Source organism: Macaca thibetana, chromosome 6 (assembly GCF_024542745.1).
Source record: "Macaca thibetana thibetana isolate TM-01 chromosome 6, ASM2454274v1, whole genome shotgun sequence".
Lineage (NCBI taxonomy): Eukaryota > Metazoa > Chordata > Mammalia > Primates > Cercopithecidae > Macaca > Macaca thibetana.
In genome coordinates, this window is record NC_065583.1 from 132,797,081 (window position 1) to 132,822,918 (window position 25,838).

The 25,838-nt window shown below is 41.2% G+C and overlaps 2 protein-coding genes across 3 annotated transcripts in view; one reads left to right on the plus strand and one right to left on the minus strand.

Annotated features, from left to right (window-relative positions):
- The window catches only part of DROSHA (drosha ribonuclease III), a 135,233-nt gene extending 129,996 nt beyond the window's left edge, over window positions 1–5,237 (minus strand). The window contains exons 1-3 of the mRNA XM_050793002.1: window positions 5,105–5,237; window positions 3,926–4,052; window positions 2,204–2,269 (exon numbers count right to left, since the gene is read on the minus strand). Coding sequence (XP_050648959.1) covers window positions 2,204–2,223 — 20 coding nt within the window. The 5' untranslated portion in view covers window positions 2,224–2,269; window positions 3,926–4,052; window positions 5,105–5,237. The remainder of the gene's footprint in view (window positions 1–2,203; window positions 2,270–3,925; window positions 4,053–5,104) is intronic.
- Window positions 1–25,838, plus strand: part of C6H5orf22 (chromosome 6 C5orf22 homolog) — a 117,099-nt gene that overhangs the window by 86,756 nt on the left and 4,505 nt on the right. Inside the window, exons 2-10 of one of the 2 annotated variants that reach the window (XM_050793846.1) lie at window positions 5,419–5,587; window positions 7,399–7,544; window positions 8,871–9,020; window positions 11,360–11,789; window positions 14,037–14,099; window positions 14,357–14,478; window positions 17,542–17,608; window positions 20,703–20,900; window positions 24,132–24,271. In XM_050793846.1, the coding sequence (XP_050649803.1) occupies window positions 5,507–5,587; window positions 7,399–7,544; window positions 8,871–9,020; window positions 11,360–11,789; window positions 14,037–14,099; window positions 14,357–14,478; window positions 17,542–17,608; window positions 20,703–20,900; window positions 24,132–24,271 (1,397 nt within the window). In that variant the 5' untranslated portion in view covers window positions 5,419–5,506. Of the gene's footprint in view, window positions 1–5,414; window positions 5,588–7,398; window positions 7,545–8,870; window positions 9,021–11,359; window positions 11,790–14,036; window positions 14,100–14,356; window positions 14,479–17,541; window positions 17,609–20,702; window positions 20,901–24,131; window positions 24,272–25,838 lie in introns of those variants that run through there. The other variant, XM_050793847.1, reaches the window with a different exon arrangement.

Consider the following 25,838-nt stretch of genomic DNA (forward strand, 5'->3'; position numbering starts at 1 on the left):
TTAAAGCTGCTCCATTTCCAAAATGACGAATTCAATATCCCATTGTTCACCATTTGCTATTATGCCTTTGCTCAAGTTCCCCTCTGATCTTGACCTCACAAGAACAAGGGGGCTTGCCTCCCCAGACCCCGCTCCCACTTCCAAATGCATATTTGGGATTACCACCCTCCCTCTGCAATCCTCCACCTCTCCCTGCTACCAGACCCATTACATCAGCATTTGAAAGTGCTCGGGTCTATTCCAATATAAAGTACTTTCGTTGGCCTCCAGGTCTCCCTTGACTTTGCCCGTTCTTTGCCCTCCTCTTCACAGTCAAATGACCTGAAAAAGTTGCTACAGACTGAATGTTTGTGTCCACCCCAAAATTAACGCTGATGAAACCCTAATGCTGATGCGATGCTATATGGAAGTGGCGACTCTGAGAGGTAATTATGATAGGATTAGTACCGTTACACAGAGAGGAAGAAAAAAGAAGCCCCCGCCACCCACCCCTTGCCAGGTGAGACTACAACAAGAAGGCAGCTACCTACAAGGCAGGAGGAGGGCATGCATCAGAAACCTGGCTGTGCTGGTACCCTGATCTCAGACTGCCAGCCTCCAGAACTGTGAGAAATAAATGTTTACAGTTTAAGTTACCCAGTCTGTAACATTTAGTCATGGCAGCCCAAGCTAAGACAAAACTGTATATACTTCCAACTCACTCTAATCCAACTTCAGCTTCTACCAGCACTCCAATAAGTGACATGATCAGTGTCCACCTTGTCTTGAAAACCAAAGGTCATTTTCAATTACCTTGCTTGATCTCTGTGCAGCAATCACCCCAGATACCTCCCTACTTGCCTCCCTAGTCCCCACCCCCATGGATGCGTTTCTTGGCTTCCTGACATGACGCCTTCACTGTGGCCTTCCTACTCTTCAGGCTGTTCCTCCTGGCAGTCTCCCATACCAGCTTCTTCTCTGCTAGCGGGACTTTAACCGTCTGGTATTCCTCAGGGGTCTAGCCCAGGCACTCTGCTCACTCTCTCTTCCAAAGTGATGCTACCCACCTGCACTGCTTCAATTAACACCAATCTGTCAGTAACTCCCAAGTTACACCTTTAGCCCACAACTCCTGAGTTCCAGACCCACCCTGCCAATTGCCAACCCCATCTCTCTCCTTGAGTGTCTCACTGACTCTGCAAATTCAACATACCATATGCTAAAAGGAATTAATGACCTTCCCCTCCAAGACAAACATTTGCTCTTTTCCTAGTATTTCCTATCTCAATAAATGATACCATTAATGGTCCTAAGACATATACCAGGGAATCATCTGACTTGTCCTCCCTCACCCCCCATCCTTAGCTAAAAATTTATTTTAAAATTGCTATCACTTATACGTCAACTATCCCTTAATAAAAAAATAAAGAAAAAAATCCTATTGTTTCTGCTTCATAAATATTTCCTGAATTCAACTACTTCACACTATCACCTCTTGCATGGCTATTACAATAATATCCTTGCTGGCCTTTCTATAACCACTGTCACTGACCCCAGGGCTTCATTAGGTTCCTTGCTCTCACGATCCTCTGTGCTGCTTCTTGGCAGGTCCTACAATAATTACAATCCACCTACTAAGGACCTAATTCCACCTTCTTTTTTTTTTTTTTTTTTTTTTGAGATGGAGTCTTGCTCTGTGGCCCAGGCTAGAGTGCAGTGGCACGATCTCCGCTCATTGCAAGCTCCGCCCCCCAGGTTCATGCCATTCTCCTGCCTCAGCCTCCCAAGTAACTGGGACTACAGGCCCCCACCACGACGCCCGGCTAATTTTTTTGTATTTTTAGTAGAGACGGGATTTCACAGTGTTCACCAGGATGGTCTCGATCTCCTAACCTCGCGATCCACCCACCTCGGCCTCCCAAAGTGCTGGGATTACAGGCGTGAGCCACCACGCCCGGCCCTAATTCCACCTTTAATGTCTGCCTGCACCTCGGAACTGCAAGCGCTATCAGGGTGGTGCTCTGGGATGTCTATTAACTGTTCTGGTCTGGCTTCCTAGCCCTGTGCATGGCCCTCTGTTGTATTGTGCCCACTGCTGAAAGAACGAGCACATCATTCCCTCTCCCCATGTATCTAAATCCTTTCCACCCTCCATAGCCCAGCACCAATGTTTGCTCCTCTCTCGGTTCTCCCAAACTACTGCCATTCCCATCACAGCACTCACCATGTGTTGCCCTGCATCATGACGTACCGCCTGGGTATGTCACATCTTCCACAGAGAATATAAGCTCTAAAAAACAGAAAGAATAAAACAGACATAAATATGTTTCCCAAACTTCCAATGCTACAAAATGTTTCTGCAATTACCATAACACTGATTTTGCAGTTTCCAATACACTTAGCCTACTAACAAAATTCAAAGTATGTTGAACTGTATTAAAGTTTCCAGCTAAATTTTTAATGTCCTTAAATTTTAAAATGTCATTATTACCAGTTTTGCCAACTCAAAACTATCAGCAGCTAAAAAGACTTATATCATAGGCATAGATCATCTCTAATTTGTTAAAAGACTTGGGAAAAAAATCATTTCCCCTCTCCCCCTTCATACTCTCACTTCCTTCATGGTAAAAACATGTAGGCATAGGCCGGGCGCGGTGGCTCACGCCTGTAATCCCAGCACTTTGGGAGGCCAAGGCAGGCGGATCACAAGGTTAGGAGATCAAGACCATCCTGGCTAACACGGTGAAACCCCGTCTCTACTAAAAATACAAAAAATTAGCCAAGCGTGGTGGTGGGCACCTGTAGTCCCAGCTACTCGGGAGGCTAAGGCAGGAGAATGGCAAGAACCCGGGAGGCGGAGCTTCACACTCCAGCCTGGGTGACAGAGAGAGGCTCCGTCTAAAAAAAAAAAAAAAATGTAGGCATAGACCAAACACAAAAATCACAGTGCGACCAGCATTCAAATTCAAACATAACCATAATCTTGTTAACACAACAGTTATGATTCTTGATTTTCATTCTCAGTTCCTCCCACAGAAAAACACTGTAAACATGAATGATTTTCCAAATACTTGAACTTCAGCAAAACATTAAAAAAAAACTCACATAAATATTGAGTACAAAAAGCTTTAACATAGAAACGTTTTCCTAAAGTCTTTCTAACTAAAAGTCTCACCAATAGAACTTAACTATGTAGACTTTCAAACGGCCAATGAAAATAATTTCAGATTATCTTAGCAATCAGTGTGCTTAATAAATAATAGGCACCAAATAATATCTTTTTTTTTTTTTTTAGAGACAGAGTCTCACTCTGTCCCTAGGCTGGAGTGCAGTGGTGCAATCATAGCTCACTGCTGTCTCTTACTCCTGGGCTCAAGCAATCCTCCCATCTTAGCCTCCGAAACAGCTGGAACTACAGGCGTGAGTCACTGTGCCTGACTCCTGACTATTATTATCTAGTCCAGTACCCTCATGATAAATCTAGGGCCCAGACAGGTGCTCCTGAGGCTACTTACCGCCAACAGAATCAAGTTCAAAGTCTGTGCTTGGCATTTAAGGCCCTATAGACTCTGCACCCAGGCTTGTTCTCCAGTACCTTCCCCACAAAGACCCTACTACCCCATGTTTTCCCAACGGATTACCATTCGAGTACAAAGAACCAGTTAGTTCTTTGCTCCCGTTCTACTTCTAAAATTTCTCACCCTAGGCAGAGGTTGCAGTGAGTTCAGATCGCACCATTGCACTCTAGCCTGGGCAACAAGAGCGAAACTCCATCTCAAAAAAAAAAAAAAAAAAAAAATCTCCCAACATATGAATCTGCCCAGTGATTTTTCTATCTATCTACCAATCTTAAATGCCACCTCCTCTATGAAGCCCTTCCTGATTCCCTTAGGTAATCCCATTCCGTCTAGACTTAGTCTATACTTAATTCTTCTACAGCACTTACCAGAGGCTGCCTCACATCACAGTGAAGTATGCACATGTCTAACTCCTCCACTAGATTATCAGCTCCTTGATGATATGGGTTGATTCACAGTCATTTCTGTATCCTTCACATCCCCAGGAAAAGGAACCTACACACAGTTGGTGGTCAATATATGTTTACTGTCTCACCAATAGTATATGTTTCCATGTTGCTACTGTACATTTCCCTTCCATGTATCTCTGCAACAGAAAGCAGACCTTTTCACTGATTCATGCAATATTTAATGAGCCATACATGGGAAGTACTATCCCTGGCCTTGTAGACTCAGAGATAAGTAAGACACACAGCCTGTAGGATTCAAGGAACTCAGAACCCACATACAAGTAAGTATTTTAAAAATACTTGCAAAATAATGCAATAAACACACAAAAAAGAGGTATGTTCAGGGCTTAAGGGAACACAAAGGTGTGTGCTGCACCTAGGGGTGGGAAAAGTCATTGTCATGAACACTCTTGCACAGTGTGAAACTGCCAGATCCTCATGGATGTTTCTGTAGTTAGAAAATCTAAAAATACTAATCATGAAATTGACCTATTGAAGGCATAGTCCGGCTATGTTGTGGATGCAGACTTTAATTCAAAAGTCAAGGAATTCACTGCAACTGGAAAAGTAACTCTCTTCTCCGTCTGTCTCTTCTCGGTTGCGGTTTGGAAGCAGAGACACTGAGGGAGCTGTCTTGAATAGTTAACACAGCCAGGAACGTCAGTGCATGTAAAAAGAATTGTAAAGTGTGACTACATTTTTACTGAGAACCCCCTCTTTCCCCAGGTGGATCTGCAGGGCAGTCACCTTCATCCTGATCCGTAACTGCATATTTACTGTTTGCATCTCCCGCCAGACGCTGCGCCCCACGAGGCAGGCGCTGAGCTCAGGATCTCGCTCCCCTCCGAGAGCCGGACGGCCCCAGGCCTGGACCATAGTGTGTGCTCCACAAATAAAGGAAAGGTCTCCTTTTTCACTTCCACCTACTTGCGGGATCCAGGCCTAGGGTCGCTGTTTTGCCCTTAGCTGCAGATCTGAAGTAGGGCTTCCCGACCCCAATTCCCGGACGCCTTTCACCCCAGCCCCGGAGACTCCAGCCCCGTTTAAATCCTGACACTCGGAAACTCTCTTCGAACACTTGCAAGGTCCCCTTTTTACCTATAAAAGGCTCTCGGGCCACGAGGTCGCCGTCAGAGAAAAGCCAGGCTACCACTCCAGGCACCAAGACAGTGGCGCCGCCCGCGCCTCCGGAACAGGAAACCGAGGGAATTAAAAAGCAAACCTGGGACAGCTGGGCCAAGGGAGGGAAAACGCTTCAGCCCACCACAGGGCCTTGTACGCGGTGATTGGCGCGTCAATGAAAGCGATGGACGTCTAGACCAATCGTCAGCAAAGGACCCTTTGGAGCCCGCCCCCCTCCTTCTACGTCCTCCAATCCAAAAACACAACCGGGTGAGGGAGCACGTCCGCCCGGAGAGGGAAGGCCGGGTTGAGGCGCCGGCTTTCCCGGGTCTTCTCCAGCTGCCACCGCTTTGCTGCAAAGCTGACGGTCGCAAAAACATGAGTGACTCCGCGGGAGGGCGCGCTGGTCTTCGGCGTTACCCCAAGCTCCCAGTGTGGGTGGTGGAGGATCATCAAGAGGTGAGTGGACCGCGGCCGGGCTCTGGGGCAGAATCAGCGGAAACCGTGACGCTCAGAGGGCCAAGCAGACGGCGCAACCTTAGCATCGGAGGCCAGAGAGTCTGGCCTCCCGATTCAGTTAAACTGCCCGATTCCCTTGCTGTGGGGAGGACCCCAAAACAACTAACTAGGAAGAATGAGAACTGACATTTATGGGCGCTTCCTACGTGTCGCGGCAACTTATTTACCTCGGTTTGCCCCCAAATCCCAGGACCAAACAACTGGTGGCGTCGGGATTCAAACCCGGACAGGCTGGCTGCAGAGCCCTGTGACCGTAACCTGCAATTAACTGTGGCTTCCAAGTGTCTCCTGGAATCGCCACCACAGCCCTGCTGTTTAGATGGGGGAGGCCTTATGCTTGAAACGTGGGCTCTGATCTGAAATGGGGACAGTAATCGTAGGACTCACAGGGCTGTTAGGAGTATTATTGTGTGCATATTGTGTTTAAAACTCTTTTTTCTTTCTTTCTTTTTTGAGACGGAGTCTCTCTCTGTTGCCCACACTGGAGTGAGTGGCGCGATCTCGGCTCACTGCAACCTCCGCCTCCTGGGGTCGAGCGATTCTCCTGCCTCAGCCTCCTGAGTAGCTGGGATCACAGGCACACATCACCGTGCCCAGCTAATTTTTGTATTTTTAGTAGAGAAGGGGCTTCGCCATGTTAGCCAGGATGGTCTGAACGTCTGACCTCACATGATCGGCCCCCGTCGGCCTCCCAAAGTGCTGGGATTACAGGCGTGAGCTACTGCACACGGCCCATATTGTGTAAAAAAATAGATATTTTAAGACAGTACCCTGCATAGATAAACACTAAAAGGGGTTTCCATGTTTATGACCGTGCTGATTTACAGTAGCTAAATTGGTGTCTTAATCTAGACTTTTCCAAATCAACAAAGGAGGCCCATGGATCCAATAAATTTGTTTTAAAGTAGCATCAGTAGGCTTGGGATGGGAGGCGGTTCTATGGATGTTAAAACATAAGAGGGATTTACTGATAGTGACAGTTAATAGGAGAGGAAGATAGGTTTCTCAGGACCTGGATATAGTGTCTATGACCTTGAGAGAATGAGAAAGCCTAGGTTAGACGGTGCTTTCAAATTAGGTATTAAACCTAGAATTAGAGAAGATGTAAGAGGAGAAATGGCCTTTATGGACCACCTAGCCCAACTCCACCATTCTAAGGGTACCAAAAAGACCCTAACCAGTCTGGACAGCAGAGCGAAATCCCATCACTACAAAAATAGAAGTGAAAAAATTAGCTGGGCGTAGTGGTGCATGCCTGTAATCCCAGCTACTCAGGAGACGGAGGTGGGACGATCGCCTGAGCCCAGGAGCCCAAGGCTGCAGTGAGCCATGATCACACCACTACTCTCCAGGCTGGGTGACTGAGCAAGACCCTATCCCTTTTTAAAGGAAAAAAAAAAAAAAATACTTTGAGACCTAGGATACCTTGAACACCTAGTTAATGTTAGAACAGGCATTAAGCGGTAGTTTGTTCCTAAGCCCCAGTCCTGGTCTGTTTCCCCACATGACCTGTTGAGTTGGAGGTGGCAGCAGGAAGGCAGCTAGAGGTGCAGGTTGGAAGTTCTGAGGACAAAGTAATGCTGGAGATTATTATCATCTGCACCATCTACAATAAATTTTATCTTTTTCCACTTTTCAGCAACATAGTATGCTTTCAATTATGTGCATTACTTAGCATTTTTCAGTCTGCAGTTGAGTGTGTGCTCATGGTTTCAGTGTTAATTCTGATTGTGTGCCTGTGTCTTTTACAGGTTCTACCCTTTATATACCGGGCCATAGGCTCAAAGCATCTTCCTGCCAGTAATATAAGTTTTTTACATTTCGACTCACATCCAGACCTCCTTATTCCTGTGAATATGCCAGCAGATACTGTGTTTGATAAGGAAACACTCTTCGGGTAATATGTGATTTTATTCATGGTCTTTTGTGTTTGAAGTACAATTTGAGGTAGATAATAAGTAATTATAGGAAATAGACTTTGCTAAACTCATGGGTTTGGGGGTTTTTTGTTTGTCTTTTTGCCTTTTTCATTTTATTTACAACAAGTGTTGACAACTTTCTTAAAGAGCCAGGTTAGTAAATATTTTAGGTTTGCTGGCCATATGGTCTTTGTTGCACCTATTTATCTTTGCCTTTGTAGTGTGAAAACAATCACAGGCACTGTGTAAACAAATGATAGTAGCTGTGTTCCAATAAAACTTTATTTACAAACTGGGCATGGTGGATGAGCCTGTAGTCCCAGCTACTCAGGAGGCTGAGGTGGGAAGATCACATGAGGCCAGCAGTTCCAGGCTGTGGTCAAGCCTGTGGATAGCCTCTGCACTCCAGACTGGGCAACATAACCAGACCCCATCTCTTAAAAGAAACAAACCAAAAAAACTTTGTTTACAAAAACAGCCTGGCCAATGTTTAATCCTTTTAATATTTGCCTTTATAGAGACCATTGGATTCTCATGTCTATTTCTGCATTTAGTCCATTGCCGTATGTTGTTTTGGTTGAAAAATATGATGAAAATTCAGGCTTTCACAGACATGTAATTGGAAAAGGAAAGCGTATTTTCATAGCCTCTTCAGATAATTGTGAATATTCTTTGATAGTGCACCAAAACTTGAAAAGTAGTAGTTTATTAAAGCTTATTTGAAATGTGGAATTCAGCAATTCAGTATCAAGTGTGAATAACCATAGTTTATTGATCACTCCTTTCAAGATAAATGGTGTTCACCTCAAATTTCAGTCACAAGTGCTTTTTGTTGAGACAACTGTTGTGCTTCAAACTACATAGTAGGAGAGCTTTCTGTGCATCTCTCATTTTGTCACACAGAATATTTTAAAATGTATACTCAAGATGGAAATTTAATAAAATCAAGATGTTCTCAAATGAAACTTTTATATTTATTTATTTATTTATTTTGGCAGTGCTCGGTAATGAGGAATATAGTAACTACTAACAGTTTGGTGCTGCTGCCTTAATTAATGTTGGAACATTAACCCACCAGTGCCTTTGTACCATCTTTGCAAATGTCAATAAATGAAAACAGGAAATAATACCTTAGTATTTTCATGAAAATAGTTTTGTAATAGTGATGTCCCTGAAAAAGTCTTAGGAACCACTCAAGGGACCATACTTTGAGACCTGTGGTCTTAAAATGTTGTGGATGAAATTACACTTGGGGAAAAAAAAAAACACCTTTAAAGTTCTAATGTTGTCTATTTCTTTTCCAGAGAATTAAGTATTGAAAATTGGATTATGCCTGCGGTTTATGCTGGCCATTTTTCACATGTAGTATGGTTTCATCCCACATGGGCTCAGCAAATCAGAGAGGGAAAACACCACTTTTTAGTAGGTAAAGACACTTCTACCACAACAATCAGGTAATTTCCTCATATTTGTGAATATGGACGTGATTGAATGTTTCTTATTTCGGATTCCTATAATAACTTCATAAGTCTCTGCACACAAATAGGATCAGATTAAGCCTCAACTTCTCCAAAGAGTTCTCAAAACATGAAGAACAAACTTTTTAAGTCTCTTGATGTTCTTCATGTACCATTTATATTTAGTTGCTGGTCAAATTAGATTTTGAATGTGATCTTTATCCTTTGGAATTTGGGCTTCATTGGTGACTAACTCCTTAAGCCATTGAAGTATTTTATAGATTTATATATTCAGTAGTACATTTTACTATTTCCTTTCAATGTAACTGTTGTCTGCTGAATTTGCTGCAGTGGCTCACACCTGTAATCCCAGCACTTTGGGAGGCCGAGGTGGGCGGATCACGAGGTCAGGAGATCGAGACTATCCTGGCTAAAATGGTGAAACTCCATCTCTACTAAAAATACAGAAACAAAAGTAGCCAGGCATGGTAGCGGGCACCTGTAGTCCCAGCTACTCGGGAGGCTGAGGAGGCAGAATGACGTGAACCTGGGTGGCGGAGCTTGCAGTGAGCCAAGATCGTGCCACTGCACTCCAGCCTGGGCAACAGAATGAGACTCCATCTCAAAAAAAAAACAATAATTAGTAGTGAAAGGGCAAAATTATCTCACTTTGATTTTTTTATAAATCCAACTGCTGAATAAGTAGATTTGGGCTTTAATTTTCTTGATTATAATATAAGTAGTTTCAGATAAGTACTTAATCTAAAGTAAGTTACAGTATCCTCTGACTTGAGATACATGTGCAACTGTTTTTATTGTGTAAGCTATTTAACCAATGTTTTGTGTATCTTGTGATACTATAATACTTTTAGAAATGTCAATATGTTCTTGACTTTAAAATTCTCTTATAATGGGATAAATATTTTAAGCAGTATAGCCATAACATTCTAGAACCTTAGGGATAGTGGAATGAAATGGTAATACGTTGAAAATCAGATGGTCTTCCTCATTGAAAATGATACTTTATTTCTAATTTATTCTTAATGACACAATTAACTTTTGTAGTATATATTCTTATCATTCACACAAATGGCTTTGTTGTGATATATGAAAATTGTATTTATTTCAGATATAATTCAAAAGAAATAATTAAGACTCAGCATATAAATATTGTACATACTACTGGTATGTGTGAAATAGTAGTAGGGTTTTTATTGAGTACTTCCGTGGGTAGGCCTGATTTAACCTACAAAATCAAATAATTTTCAGCAATCTGACACAGACATTTGAAACTCTGTGTCTGATTAACAATTTTGGAAGATTTTGATTCATGATTTTGGTTAATCCTGCAAGTAAAACTTTATGGAATAGACACATATACATGTAGGTGTTTAGTTTGACAAATATTTGTATGTTTGTATGATAGGAACACGGGAAAACTGCTGTTATTAAAAAGAATATTAATTTAGGTTGGGGGATACAGCCTCATCTTAGGGTTGTACAGTTTTAATAAGCTTGGACATTAGTTTTACTATTTTTGGAAAATAGTAGCTATTTTTGGAAAATAGCTTTTACAGTTTACAGCTGTGTATGCTGGGAGAAGGCAAGTGGGAAATAAATATTAACCATTATTTTAGGTGGGTAAGGCATGCCTCTAGAAGAAGTATTTGGCTTCACTGTTTATTTACCTAGTCACCTTTCATATTGAAAATATTACAGTTATATAGAAATTAACAAAGCTGTAAAATATGTCGGGGAGTTTCTATGAAGAGAAATTATTTCCAGATGAAATTTTTCTCTTCAATGATTTTTTGGATAAAGATTCAGCTGGTATGAGAGAGAACAAAGGAACACTGGCTTAAACAAGAGTTTATTCTTATATTAGAATTCAGTGTACACAGTCCAGGCCTATGTGGCAGCTCTAGAGTTTGGGGAACCCTAGTTCCTTCTATCTTTTTGCACCACCGTCTCTAGAATACTGCCCTTGTCTTTATAGTCCAAGGTGGCTTGCCACCTCTGTGTTCATATGCCAGTCAGCAGGAAACAGGAGAGCAGAGCTCTGTATGCTTTTCTTCCATTCACAACCACTGGCCTGAATTTAATCACATGGCCACACCAGGCAAGGCAGACTGAAATGTAGTCTTTATGTGGGGCAGCTGTGTGTCCAGCTAAGAATTTGAGGAATGCTATTTCTACAGAAGAACAGGAAGTACAAATACTAGAGACTGCTCTCAGTTTTTGTCAAATAGGTCCATTCTTATATTTCTGCCATGCCATAGTGAAATGTCAACTAATTTTCCCATTCTTCTTAAAAATCGTTTTTTCCTCTGATTCAGGGTTACAAGTACAGATCATTACTTCCTAAGTGATGGTCTGTATGTACCTGAAGACCAGCTAGAGAACCAAAAACCGTTACAATTGGATGTAATTATGGTAAAACCTTATAAACTGTGTAACAATCAAGAAGAAAACGATGCAGTGTCTTCTGCTAAGAAACCAAAGCTAGACCTGGAAGATTCGGAAAACACTGCCTCTACTAACTGTGACTCTTCTTCAGAAGGACTGGAAAAGGAGACAGCGACACAGAGAAGTGACCAGACTTGCCTAGAACCATCACGTTCATGTTCTTCTGAAAATCAGGAACGCCAGACTGCCGCCAGCAGTGGGGAGATTCTGGAAATTTTGAAGAAAGGGAAGGCATTTGTTTTAGATATTGACTTGGATTTTTTTTCAGTGAAGAATCCCTTCAAAGAAATGTTCACTCAGGTAAATATTATATTTTTAACACATAGATCTTGAGAATTGTGTGGCTTTTCTCTAGATGAGGAGTCAGCAAACTCTTTAAACAGACAGCTAGCAATTATTTTAGGCTTTGGGGTTCACATTCTCTACTAATACCCTTTTCTGTTGTTTTCTAAACCTGTTAAAGTTGTATATACCATTCTTAACTTGAGGGCCATACAAAAACAGGCTATAGGCTGTGGATTGCCAACTCCTGCTGTAGATAGTATTCATTATTTTGCATTTATTAATTGGGGTAATGTATACATGGGTGATGGATAAAAATTAAATCATACAGTACAGATATATACAGTCAGCCCTCTGTATCCATGGATTTAATCAGCCACAGATAGGAAATATTCAGAAAAAATAAAAAACAACAAGAAATAACAATACAAGAGTAAAAAATAATACAAATAAAAAACAATACAATATAACAACTGTTTACATAGAATTTACACTGTATTAGATACCATAAGTAATTTAGAGATGACTTAAAGCATATGAGAGGGTATGCATAGGTTATATGCAAATACTACACTATTTTATATCAGGGACTTGAGCAACCACAGATTTTGGTATCCACAGGAGGTCCCCGAACCAATCCCCCACGGATACCAAGGGACAAGTGTACATTGAAAAACAGCACTCTCTTATCCCTATTCCCTCAGTTCTTTGTTTCAGAAACGAATACTGTGGTCAGTTTCTTGTGTATCTTTCCAGAGATATTCTATATATAAATCCTGTGTAACGGATTATTCCTTAAACAGTGACGTGCCTGATTACTCACCTAAATGTTTGTAGTAAATATTTGTAATGAAAGTTTCTAGAAGGTTACATAAGAAATTCAGTGGCAGTTATTCCTTTTAGAGTGCTATCAGGAAACCTGGGAACACTTTTAGACCCTTTGGTACAATAGACTTTTTTTAAAACATGTATTACACTCTGTTATTTAGTGGCAATTTTTAAAACATCATTAGGAAAGACAGGTGTTCATCTTTTTTTTTTTTTTTAAGAGCATGTTCAGGCTGGGTACAGTGGCTCATGCGTATAATCCCAGTACTTTGGGAGGCCAAAGCAGGAGGACCACTTGAGCCAAGGAGTTTGAGAACAGTGTAGGCAATGTAGCAAGATCCCATCTTTATGGAAAAAAAAAAAAAATTTTAATCTAGCCAGGCATAATGGCACGTGCCTGTGGTCCCACTACTCGGGAGGCCAAGATGGGAGGATCACTTAAGCCTGGGAGGTCAAGGCTGCAGTGAGTCGTGATCACACCCCTGCACTCCATCCAGCCTGGGTGACAGAGCAAGACTCCATCTCGAAAAAGAAGAAAAAAAAGAAGCATGTTCAAAAGTTAAGGGAGTTAAGTTCTATTGTTACCTCTACTGTTTATTAGCTATATGATCTTAGGAAAATTACTTAATCTTTCTGACCCATAGTTTCTTCAAGTACCAAATCAGAATAATAGTCATACCCAACTCAGGATTGTTATAATGAATGAATAAAGCGCTGAAGATATGCCACAACATTGTGCTTAATGAATTTTAGCTCTTGGGTATAACCTCTTTCCGAGAATACTCCTAAATAGGATTACTGGGGCCAGGTGTACCCACCTATATAATGGATCCATGTAGCTGTGCTAAACAAGGGGAAACATTATCCTACAAAGTTTGTATGGCAAACCTCTTTCTCCCCTTAGTGGAGCCTCCTGACCGAGGTTCTATGCCTTTGACATTCTGCCTCCAGTATTGCCTTTGTACTTCAGAGTTCTCTTCTGTTGTTAGAGAAATGGCTGCAAAGTGGACATGGGGAGTTCTTTGTTGTTGTTATTAAAGATACGTGCATTTCCTGTAAATAGCTAAAGTCTGTTTATATCCTAGGACATGCCATTTATATAGTGGAATATTATTTAAAATATTTTCATGTCATGACCCATTAGCCACCAAGTATGCTTCCTTAGGTAATTTTTACATAGTATTGTCATGCCCAGCTGGATAGAGTTGCCTTGAAGAAGTGATATTTACAATAAAATAAATTTTACAATATTTACAATAAAATTATTATGATAAAAATCTAAAGTATACATTTTGCCTCATTGTCCCATACAAACTTTTAAATAATTATCTAAGATGTTCTTGTATCACAAGCAAGGCTGTCTCTTCCTTAAAGCATATCACTAAAAATTTTTAACTTTTTTTTTCCGGTATGTGGATTTTTTGTTTTGTTTTCCAGGAAGAGTACAAAATCTTACAAGAGCTGTACAAATTTAAGAAACCTGGCACCAACCTAACAGAGGTATCCTCCATTTGTTTCTTTGGGGTTTTATTCATTTATCGTATAACTAGTAGTATCTTGCAAATTACTACAGTGATCTCAAAGACTGCTCAAAGTGAGTGTGTGTATGTGTGTGTGTGTGTGTGTATTGGCAAAGCCCATGGTTAGTCCTTGAAAATTATGTTTTAACTAATAGAGCCAAGTTTTTTTTGTAATGGAATGTTGCTCGTTTTTTGAAAGAATAACTATGTAATCTCAGCTTTTCAATGTATTTTAAGGAAGATTTGGTAGATATTGTTGATACTCGAATTCATCAGTTAGAGGATTTAGAAGCCACTTTTGCCGATTTGTGTGATGGTGATGATGAAGAAACTGTACAGAGATGGGCTTCAAACCCTGGGTAAGACTCTCAAACATTTTTTTCCCCCAACTCTACTAACTTTCGGTCCTAGATATGTTCCTAAATTTGCAAGATACATTGCTTTTAAAAACTTAGTATTCAGCTACTTGGGATGCTGAGGTAGGAGAGGATCACTTGAGGCCCGGAGTTCCAGACCAGTCTGGGTAATGTAATAAGACCCTGTCTCTAAAAAAAAGTTTTTTAATTAGCCAGATATGGTGGCACCTACCTGTAGCCACTACAGCCGCTGCTCCCAGCTACTTGGAAGGCTGAAGTGTGAGGATTGCTTGAGCCTAGGAGTTTGAGTCTGCAGTGAGCTGTGATCATGTCACTGCACTCTATCCTGGGTGACAGAGACTTGTCTGAAAAAAGAAAGAGAGAGAAAAAAGAATTAGTATTAAATTTCAACACATTTACTAACAACAGTAGACATTATTGAGTATATTCTGTGTACCCTTTATCTAATATTTTTCCTTGCCTTATCTCATGTACTCCTTACAACAGCCTTATGGTTTTATTCTTATTATGTCAATTTTATAGATGAAAAAACCAAGGTTAAGGAAATTGGCCAAAGTCACATAGTAAGTAGGCATGTTTTTAGTCTCTGTGCGGTAGCTGCCCCTAAATATGAGATACTGTACGAGGTCTTAAAGAGAAGTAAAGATGAGTAGTACCTAGGCATTCCCTGTCCTAAGTAGAATAAGAAAAAAATACTAACCTAACAACAGAAAAGTAAATTACTTGACAAGTAAATTACAATGCGAAAACTTGGCTGGGCTCAGTGGCTCACACCTGCAATCCCAGCACTTTGGGAGGCTGAGGCGGGCAGATCATGAGGTCAGGAGATCGAGACCATCCTGGCCAACACGGTGAAACCCAGTCTCTACTAAAAATACAAAAAAAAGAAAAAATTAATCGGGCGTGGTGTTAGGCGCCTGCAGTCCCAGCTACAGGAGACTACAGGAGGCAGGAGAATGGAGTGAACCTGGGAGGCGGAGCTTGCAGTAAGCAGGGATCACGCCACTGCACTCAGCCTGGGCGACAGAGTGAGACTCCATCTCAAAAAAACAAACAAACAACACACACACACAAAAAAAAACCCCAGTGCAAAAACTGACATGAAGGAACAGTATTTGAAGGCTAGATTCTCCATCAGGTCATTTATTTGACTGACTGTTCATATTACCTTGAAAGTGTGAAGAGAGTTCTTTTTGAGTGAAAGCCTTTGGTATTGAAGCTGGCGTGAAAGAATATTGGCATAAATATTACAGTGATTTTTCTCTAAAATAAGTCTTAAATCATGTAATCTCAAACGGCCAGAAAACTAAAATAAAACCATCAGACAAACTTTTTGGTCTCCATGAGCATAGGAAAACCAGAACTAGCTTATTTTAAAACTAATCTCCCACAAACTGTCATATTATTCTCTCTAGTGTAAACAAAAGAAAATCAGTTGTAAGGTAGCAAGATAAAATGGGAAATTAGAATCAATAATACTTTAGGCCAGAACATGAACAACCACTAAGATTTGTCATGTTATGGTTATTAAAAATAATTCAGCAGATCTCTAGAAGAATATGGAAGAACCTGGAACAGTGGTTGCCTCTGGGGAAAGGAATTCTATGGCTAAATGACGAAGTATACGAGTGAGAAATTATTTCTTTTGCTATGTGCATGTATTATCTATTCAAAATACTCATTGTAATTTTTACTTAAAATATTCAGAAGCATCCCTAAAATGTAAACATCATAAAGCTTTAATTATTGACACTAACAAAGCAGTGATGTGGAGGAATAATTCACAGTAATATTAATCACATCAGTAAGTATTGATTAGGCACTTTAACATCAGTTAATGGCCAGGCATGGTGGCTCACGCCTATAATCTGAGCACTTTGGGAGGCCAAGGTGAGCAGATCGCCTGAGCTCAGGAGTTCGAGACCAGCCTGGGTGACATGGTGAAATCCTGTCTTTACAAAAAAATACAAAAAATTAGCCAGGCATGGTGTCATGCACCTGTGGCCCCAACTACTTGGGAGGCTGAGGTGGGAGGATCACTTGAGGTCAAGGCTGCAGTGAGCTGAGATCGCACCACTGCACTCCAGCCTGGGTGACAGAGGAAGGCCCTATCTCAAAAAAAGAAAAAAAAAAAAATCAGTTAATGCTTTTTCCTCTTCAGTATAGGGTTCTAAAATGATTCCTTCTTTTTTGAAATGATAGAAGAGGGAGATAGAGAAGTAAGTCACAGGACAGGAGTCTTCCTAGAAATACTGAAAAATCCTATTATTTTGTTATTTCATGAAGTCTCAAGCTAAGTTTAAAACTTTAACAACAACAACAAAATAGGCCTGGAAACCTTGGAATCCTAAGTCCAGCCCACAGACTTCCACTGAAACCCACTCTGCCTACTGAGCATGCCCAGTTAGCTTCTCGTCACCAGCAGGGAGTTCTAATACAGACTTGAAGATATGATGAGACTGCAACAGTAGTGAGTTTAGACTGTGCTTGGTATTGAAGGGAGAAAAAATAGCATAAAGGAAAAGTAGATGACACTGAAAGAAAAGTCTCCCCAAACTAACCATGACCCTAAAGAGCCAGACCCTCGGCATAGAGGCTTCACTATGTCTAGGGAAGTGAGGTGGTTGGTTAGGGTCCAGAAGCCTAGAAAATGTCATTAATAAAAAGGAAAAAGTAACAGGACAAGTGGGCAAGCAGGCAGGCCTCCATGCCTCCTTTTTTCTTTCTTTTTTTACTCCCAGCAAATTAGTGAATATTTGTGGAGGAGGAATTAAAACACTAGAAGCATTAGCCAATCAGAGCTTCCAAAAGGTCCACCTAAACTTAATACCTTAAAAGCCTCGATGGTTATATCAATGTTTTGGGTAAGAAAACAGGAAACATTTATTTCTTAATATTTTAAGATATTTGGACAGCATCTTTTATTTCCCAAGTACCATATGAAGCATGTTATTATGGTAAATGTTAGTATAATGTATCATTTACTATTGTCATTTTAGTTGCGGTGGTTGTGATGTTTAATTGAGTGGGATGGCTTTTTTCCAGAATGGAATCACTAGTTCCCCTTGTACAGAGTTTGAAAAAACGGATGGAAGTACCAGACTATGAAATGGTAAATATTTTATATTAACGTGTAAAATTGACCCTTTGTAAAGACAATTTTCTGGGTAGAAGAATTTGCTTTTTGTTAAAGTGGTTCATTTTTGTTTGTGTTCCTGTGAAGTGTGAAATAATTATTAAGAAAAGAAATGAGTGAAAAAAATACATACATTGAAACAGAATACTGTTTTCCTGGAAAAGTTTTCCAGGAAAAACATTTTTTCCTCAATTTTACTTATGAAGCAAAAGTCCTGTGTATTTTTTTAGTTTTGTCTGGGGTCAGATCTCTCTTCACCAGACAAAAGAAAAGTACACAATTTCTAAAATGGTCCATTTTTTATTGATGACTATTTATACTCCCTTCCTCCTTCCTTCTTTTCCTCCCTATTTAAAAACTTTTCTGTTTGTAAAAACCATAAGAAAAGAAAAAAGAGAGAGCTGTGACTAGCACGTTTTAAATGTGTTAGCTATTTGTCAACAGGGATCTGAATGCTATAGCCAAAGATACTTTTAGTCATAATTTATTTGTATATCATTTTGCAGTCTTTGAAGCATATATTTTCCCATTTGACCTGGTACTTGAGATGAGAAAGCTACAGCTTAAAATATTCAAGTGTCCAGGCGCAGTGGCTCACGCCTGTAATCCCAGCACTTTGGGAGGCCGAGGCCAGCAGATTACGAGGTCAGGAGATCGAGACCATCCTGGCTAACATGGTGAAACCCTGTCTCTACTAAAAATAACAAAAAATTAGCCAGGCATGGTGGCAGGCGCCTGTAGTCCAAGCTACTTGGGAAGCTGAGGCAGGAGAATGGTGTGAACCCGGGAGGCGGAGCTTGCAGTGAGCCCAGATCGTGCCACTGCACTCCAGCCTGAGTGACAGAGTGAGACCCCGTCTCAAAAAAAAAAAAAAAAAAAAAAAAAAGTTCAAGTGACTTTTCTCAGATTTGATGCCAGGGCTAAGACTTCCAAGTCTCCTGCCTCTTAGTGTGGTCTTTCTCTTACTTCAGTAAGCTGGGTTTGCATATTTTATTTACTTATGGAATACAGTCAGACCACTTTGACTAAAACTGAAGTATTGATTTAAGTATTGATTGCATGTATAAGAATTTGCTGGTATTCTTTAAAATAAGAGATGTCTGTTTTCACACTGCTGATAAAGACATACCCAAGACTAGGCAATTTACAAAAGAGATTTAATGGACTTACAGTTCCATATGACTGGGGAGGCCTCACAGTCATGGTGGAAGGTGAAAGGCATGTCTCACATGGTGACAGACAAGAAAAGAGAGATTGTACAGGGAGACTCCGGTTTTTAAAACCATGAGATCTCATGAGACTCATTGACCATCATGAGAACAGCACAAGAAAGACCCACCCCCACAATTCAATCACCTCCCATCGGGTTCCTCCCACGACATGTGGGAATTGTGGGCGTTACAATTCAAGATGAGATTTGGGTGGGGATACAGCCAAACCATGTCATTCTACCCTTGGCCCCTCGCAAATCTCATGTCCTGACATTTCAAAACCAGTCATGCCTTCCCAACAGTCCCTCAAAGTCTCAACTCATTTCAGCATTAACTCAGAAGTCCACAGTCCAACATCTCATCTGAGACAAGCCAAGTCCCTTCCACCTATGAGCCTGTAAAATCAAAAGCAAGTTAGTTACTTCCGAGATACAATGGATGTACAAGCATTGGGTAAATACAGCCGTTCCAAATGGGAGGAAGTGGCCCAAACAAAGGGGCAATGCAAGTCTGAAGTCCATCTTCAGTCAAATCTTAAAGCTCCAAAAAGATCATATTTGACTCCATGTCTCACATCTAGGTCACTCTGATGCAAGAGGTGGGTTCACATTGTCTTGGGCAACTCTGCCCCTATGGCTTTTCGGGGTACAACCTCCCTCCTGGCAGCTTTCATGGGCTGGTGTTGAGTGTCTGCAGCTTTTCCAGGCACACAGTACAAACTGTCAGTGGATCTACCATTCTGGGGTCTGGAGGACAGACAGTGGCCCTCTTCTCACAGCTCTACTAGGTGGTGCCCCTAGGGACTCTGGGTGGGGATCCAACCCCACATTTCCCTTCCACGCTGCCCCTAGCAGAGGTTCTCCATGAGGGCCCAGCCCCTGCAGCAAACTTCTGCCTAGGCATCCAGGTATTTCCATACATCTTCTGAAATCTGGGCAGAAGTTCCCAAACTTCAATTCTTGACTTCTGTGCACTCGCAGGCTCAACACTAACTGGAAGCTGCCAAGGCCATCTGAAGCCATAGCCCGAGCTCTATATTGGTCCATTTTAGCCATGGCTGGAGCAGCTGAGACACAGGACACCAAGTCCCTAGGCTGTACACATCACTGGGACCCTGAGCCCTGCACATGAAACAATTTTTTCCTCCTAAACCTTCAGGCCTGTGACAGGAGGGGCTACCGCAAAGGTCTCTGACATGCCCTGGATACATTTTCTTTATTGTCTTGGGGATTCACATTTGGCTCCTCGTTACTTATGCAAATTTCTGCAGCCAGCTTGAATTTCTTCTCAAAAAATGGAATTTTCTTTTCATTCACATTGTCAGGCTGCAAATTTTCCAAACTTTTATGCTCTGTTTCCCTCTTAAAACTGAATGCCTTGGCCAGGTGCAGTGGTTCACGCCTGTAATCCCAGCATTTTGAGAGGCCAAGGCGGGTGGATCATTTGAGGCCAGGAGTTCAAGACCAACCTGACCAACGTGTCGAAACCCCTTCTCTACTGAAAATACAAAACGTACCTGGGTGTGGCAGGACGCACCTGTAATCCTAGCTACTCAGGAGGCTAAGGCAAAGAATCGCTTGAACCTGAGAGGCAAAGGCTGCAGTGAGCCGAGATGGTACCACTGCATTCCAGCTTGGGTGACAGAGCAAGACTCCATTTCAAAAATAAAAAATAAAAATAAAAAAACTGGATGCCTTTAACAGCACCCAAGTCACCTCTTGAATGTTTTGCTGCTTAGAAATTTCTTCCACCAGATATGCTAAATCATCTCTCAAGTTCAAAGTTCCACACATCTCTAGGGCGAGGGCAAAATGCCACCAGTCTCTGCTAAAATATAACAAGAGTCACCTTTGTTCCAGTTCCTAGCAAGTTCTTCATCTCCATCTGAGACCACCTCAGTCTGGATTTCATTGTCCGTGTCATTATCAGCATTTTGGTCCAAGCCATTCAACAAGTCTCTAGGAAGTTCCAAACCGTTCCACATTTCCCTGCCTTCTTCTGAACCCTCCAAACTGTTCCAACCTCTGCCAGTTCCAAAGTTGCTTCCACATTTTCAGGTACCTTTTCAACAGTGCCCCACTCTACTGGTACCAATTTACTGTATTAGTCTATTTTCACACTGCTGATAAAGACATACCCAAGACTGGGCAATTTACAAAAGAAAGAGATTTAATGGACTTAGTGTTCCACGTGGCTGGTGCAGCCTCACAATCATGGCAGAAGGTGAAAGATGCGTCTCACATGGCAGCAGACAAGAAGAGACAGCTTCTCTGCAGGGAGACGTCTGGTTTAAAACCATCAGATCTCTGACCGGGCACGGTGGCTCACACCTGTGATCCCAGCATTTTGGGAGGCCGAGGCGAGTAGATCACCTGAGGTCAGGAGTTCGAGACTAGCCTGACCAACATGGAGAAACCCCATCTCTATGAAAAATACAGAATTAGCCAGGCGTGGTGGCGCATTCCTATAATCCCAGCTACTTGGGAGGCTGAGGCAAGATAATCGCTTGAACCCAGGAGGTGGAGGTTGTGGTCAGCCAAGATTGTGCCATTGCACTCCAGCCTGGGCAACAAAAATGAAACTCTGTCTCAAAAAAAATGAAACCGTCAGATCTTGGCTGGGCGCAGTGGCTCACGCCTGTAATCCCAGCACTTTGGGAGGCTGAGGCAGGCGGATCATGAGGTCAGGAGATGGAGACCATCCTGGCTAACATGGCGAAACCCCGTCTCTACTAAAAAATTAGCCAGGCGTGGTGGCAGGCACCTGTAGTCCCAGCTACTCTGGAGGCTGAGGCAGGAGAGTGGCATGAACCCGGGAGGCGGAGCTTGCAGTGAGCCGAGATAGTGCCACTGCACTCCAGCCTGGGCGACATAGTGAGACTCCGTCTCAAAGAAAACAAAACAAACAAAAAAAAAACCCCATCAGTTCTCCTGATATTCATTCACTGTCATGAGAACAGTGCCGGAAAGATCTGCCGCCATAATCACTTCCCACTGGGTTCTCCCATGACACATGGGAATTGTGGGAGTTACAATTCAAGATGAGATTTGAGTGGAGATACAGCAAAACCATATAATGAGCAAAAGAATATTTTGGTGAAACCTGAGCAAATCCAAGACTTATACTGTTTTGTTTAACTTTTTTTTTTTTTTCCAGGAGCATACATTCAAGTTACCCTGAGTAAATGCTTCCAAGACCTACATTTTTTTTTTTTTTTTTTTTTGGAGACGGAGTCTCTGTCTGTCGCCCAGGCTGGAGTGCAGTGGTGTGATCTTGGCTCACTGCAAGCTCCGCCTTCTGGGTTCACGCCATTCTCCTGCCTCAGCCTCCTGAGTAGCTGGGACTACAGGTGCCCGCCACCACACCCAGCTAATTTTTTGTATTTTTAGTAGAGACGGGGTTTCACCGTGGTCTCGATCTCCTGACCTCATGATCCACCTGCCTCGGCCTCCCAAAGTGCTGGGATTACAGGCGTGAGCCACCATGCTCAGCCAAGACTTACATTTTTTAAAAAATGGTATTTAAGATTATTACAAGATACTTAAGGTTTGAAAATATTTTGAGGCCAGGAACAGTGGCTCACACTTGTAATCCCAGCACTTTGGGAGGTCAGGGCAGGTAGATCACTTGAGCCCAGGAGTTTGAGACCAGCCTGGGCAACATGGCAAAACCCTATTTTTTGTCTCTACAAAAAATACAAAAATTAGCCAGATGTGGTGGCACACGCCTGTAGTCCCAGCTACTTGAGATGCTGAGGCAGGAGGATTGCTTGAACCTGGGTGGTTACGGTGAGCTGAGATCGTGCCATTGCACTCCAGCTTGGGCAACAGAGTGAGACTTTGTGTCATATTTAAAAAGAGAAAGAAAATGCTTTGAGCTCATACAATATTATCAAATATGTCTGCAGGCAGGTCTGCTTTAATCATTACATTGCATCTGGATTTTTTTCGCTGGGTGGGTTTGATGTTTTTTGGGGGACAGGGAATGGCTGGGGTTCAGTCACATATAATCAATTATGATGTGCCTACAGCTGCAGAGATAGAACGCTAAATAGTTTTACCATTTTGGCAAAATGAACATTCAGAATTCATCCTTTTATCACACTGACTGATTATTGCCAGTTAAATTGTTGATGTGTATCCAGAGCCTCTAGTAAAATAGTTGATTAGTGTGTTTTTTCATGCTTTGCACTTGTATACTCTAGGCAAAACTATGACATAGTTAAGTTCCATTTTTCAAAACATTATAAAGTTAAGGTTGCAGAATGGTAGCATGTGAGCCACTTCTAACTTTCAGGCAAGTTTAGTTTAGTGCTAAGACTGGACATCATTCATTTAAATTTAAAACACATATGTAGATGGCAGTAGTCTATGGTTACACATAAAGGATACACAAGAAAACAGTTGGTTAAATAAGGTAGGACAAATATATTTTATCTTGTATCCTCTCAAAGCTTGGAATATAGTATTAGTTGCATGTATTAATATTTTAAAAGTAAGTAAAATAATGTGTTAAAAATGAGATGAGAATATTATGTACAGTTTTGTATCAACTTTTTATTTTTATTTTTTTTTTGATACGGAGTTTCACTCTTGTTATCCAGGCTAGAGTGCAATGGCACGATCTCAGCTTACCGTAACTTCTGCCTCCCGGGTTCAAGTGATTAGAAGCTGGGATTATAGGCATGTGCCACCAAACCCAGCTAATTTTGTATTTTTAGTAGAGACGGGGTTTCTCCATGTTGATCAGGCTGGTCTCAAACTCCTGAGACCTCAGGCGATCCACCCGCCTCAGCCTCCCAAAGTGCTGGGATTACAGGCATGAGCCACCATGCCTGGCCTCAACTTTTTAGAATCTAGATGAAATGGATAATTTGATAGAAAATGCGAATTACCAAAATTAAGTAAAGACCAATAATCATACAATAAAGAAGTAAAGAATTATTCTAAGAAGAGGCATCTGGCCCAGACAGTATATAGGTGAGTTCTACCAACACTTCAGAGAGCAGATAACTTTTATGACATAGAAACTGTTAGAGAAAAAATAATCCCAAAGCATAAAGATATTAAAAATTAAAAGTTTGTCATATTTAAGGTGTTGGATAGTCCAGTTACCCTGATTTGATCTTTATATGCTAGTATGAATGTATTAAATTATCACATATACCCTGAAAATATGCACATCTTTTATGTATCAATAAAAGTAAAGATTTGTCAATAAGGCCATTAATGATTAAAGAAGCTTATAAAAACAACTGTCATACAGTGTAATTTTTGTCTTATTTTCAGGTTCACCAGGCTGGTTTAACCTGCGATTATTCAGAACTTCCTCACCACATCAGCACAGAACAAGAAATAGAGTATCTTATTCAATCTGTGCATTATTTACTGAAAAATTTACCAAATCCTACTCTTGTGACAATTGCAAGGTAAGTGTGTTCGGTAGAATAATGGCAAACCAGAGATGTGCACATCCTAATCTCTGGAACCTGTGAATGTGTTGCATTATATGGCAAAAGGGAATTCTCAGTGTGATTAACTCAAGGATTTTGAGATGAGATTGTCCTGGATTCACCAAGTGGGCCCAGTGTAATCACAAGGGTCCTTAGAAGAGAAAGGCAGGAGGGTCAGAATCAGAGAGAGTGATTCGAAAATTCTGCCCTGCCGGCTTTGAAGATGGAGGCCACGAACACAGGCAGCCTTTAGAAGCTAGAAAAGGCCAGGGGACAGATTATGCCTGGGATCTTACAAAAAGAATGCAGCCCTGTTGGCACCTTTATTTTAGGACTTCTGACCTCCAAAAGTATATGATAATAATTTAGTGTTGCTTTAAGCTACTAAGTTTGTGGCAATTTTTTATAGCGGCAGTAGGAAGCTAATAAAATTTCTGTAGGTAAATGTAATGATTACTAATAAAATAATACAATTTTTTTTACCTACTCAGCTCAAAATTTAGATGTTGTATTTTCTCTTCCCTGGTTTTTTTTGTTTGTTTGTTTGAGAGGAATTTCGCTCTTGTTGCCCAGGCTGGAGTGCAATGGCACAATCTTGGCTCACCGCAACCTCTGCCCCCCGGATTCAAGCAGTTCTCCTGCCTCAGCCTCCCAAGTAGCTGAGATTACAGGCATGCACCACCACGCCTGGCTAATTTTGTATTTTTCATAGAGACGGGGTTTCTCCATGTTGGTCAGGCTGGTCTCAAACTCCCGACCTCAGGTGATCCACTCAACTCAGCCTCCCAAAATGCTGAGATTACAGGCATGAGCAACCGCACCTGGCCTTTTTCTCTTCTCTATTAGTGATGATATGCAAACAATGTAGTTATTGTTATCTTGTCTTTGCAGTTGGTAAGATTCAGATGAACACAAGAATTCTCATTTCTGTGTCCTACCAATTAATATTTAGCTGCTGCCATGTTTTAAATTTGAATATAATTGCTGAATAGTTATAACAATTTAATAATGCTTTCCTATGTTAATTTTTGGGCTGGTTTTGTATGGAAGTATGAGGTTCTAAAATAAGTACTTTAAGTACTCAGGCTAATAATATGTAATTCATGACAAACATTTTGTAACATCCTTTTATCATTCTGAAACCTCATATAATGTAACCTACCTATATGTAATTTAAATATATATAGATAATATTCATAATATACATAGATAATATACATTATATATGTAATATAACCTACTATACACATAATACCTATACACATAGGAGGAATTAAAGTAATTGATAATAAAATATATTAAAATGCCAAACTAGACTCACATATTTAAGACATGCAGTTAAAAATGTACTATAGCAGTTACACTACATGATGTAAATGTAGCAGTTACAAATGCAGATACCATGTGTTGACCAGATGCCATGAACAGCACTGCCATAATGACATTTTTCAGTCATTGAACAGTCTCTTCATAAGGATCTGCAGTTAAAGTCCAGTCTTTCCCCAATTTACAGAGTAGTTGCATTCCTGGAAAATTTAGTTCA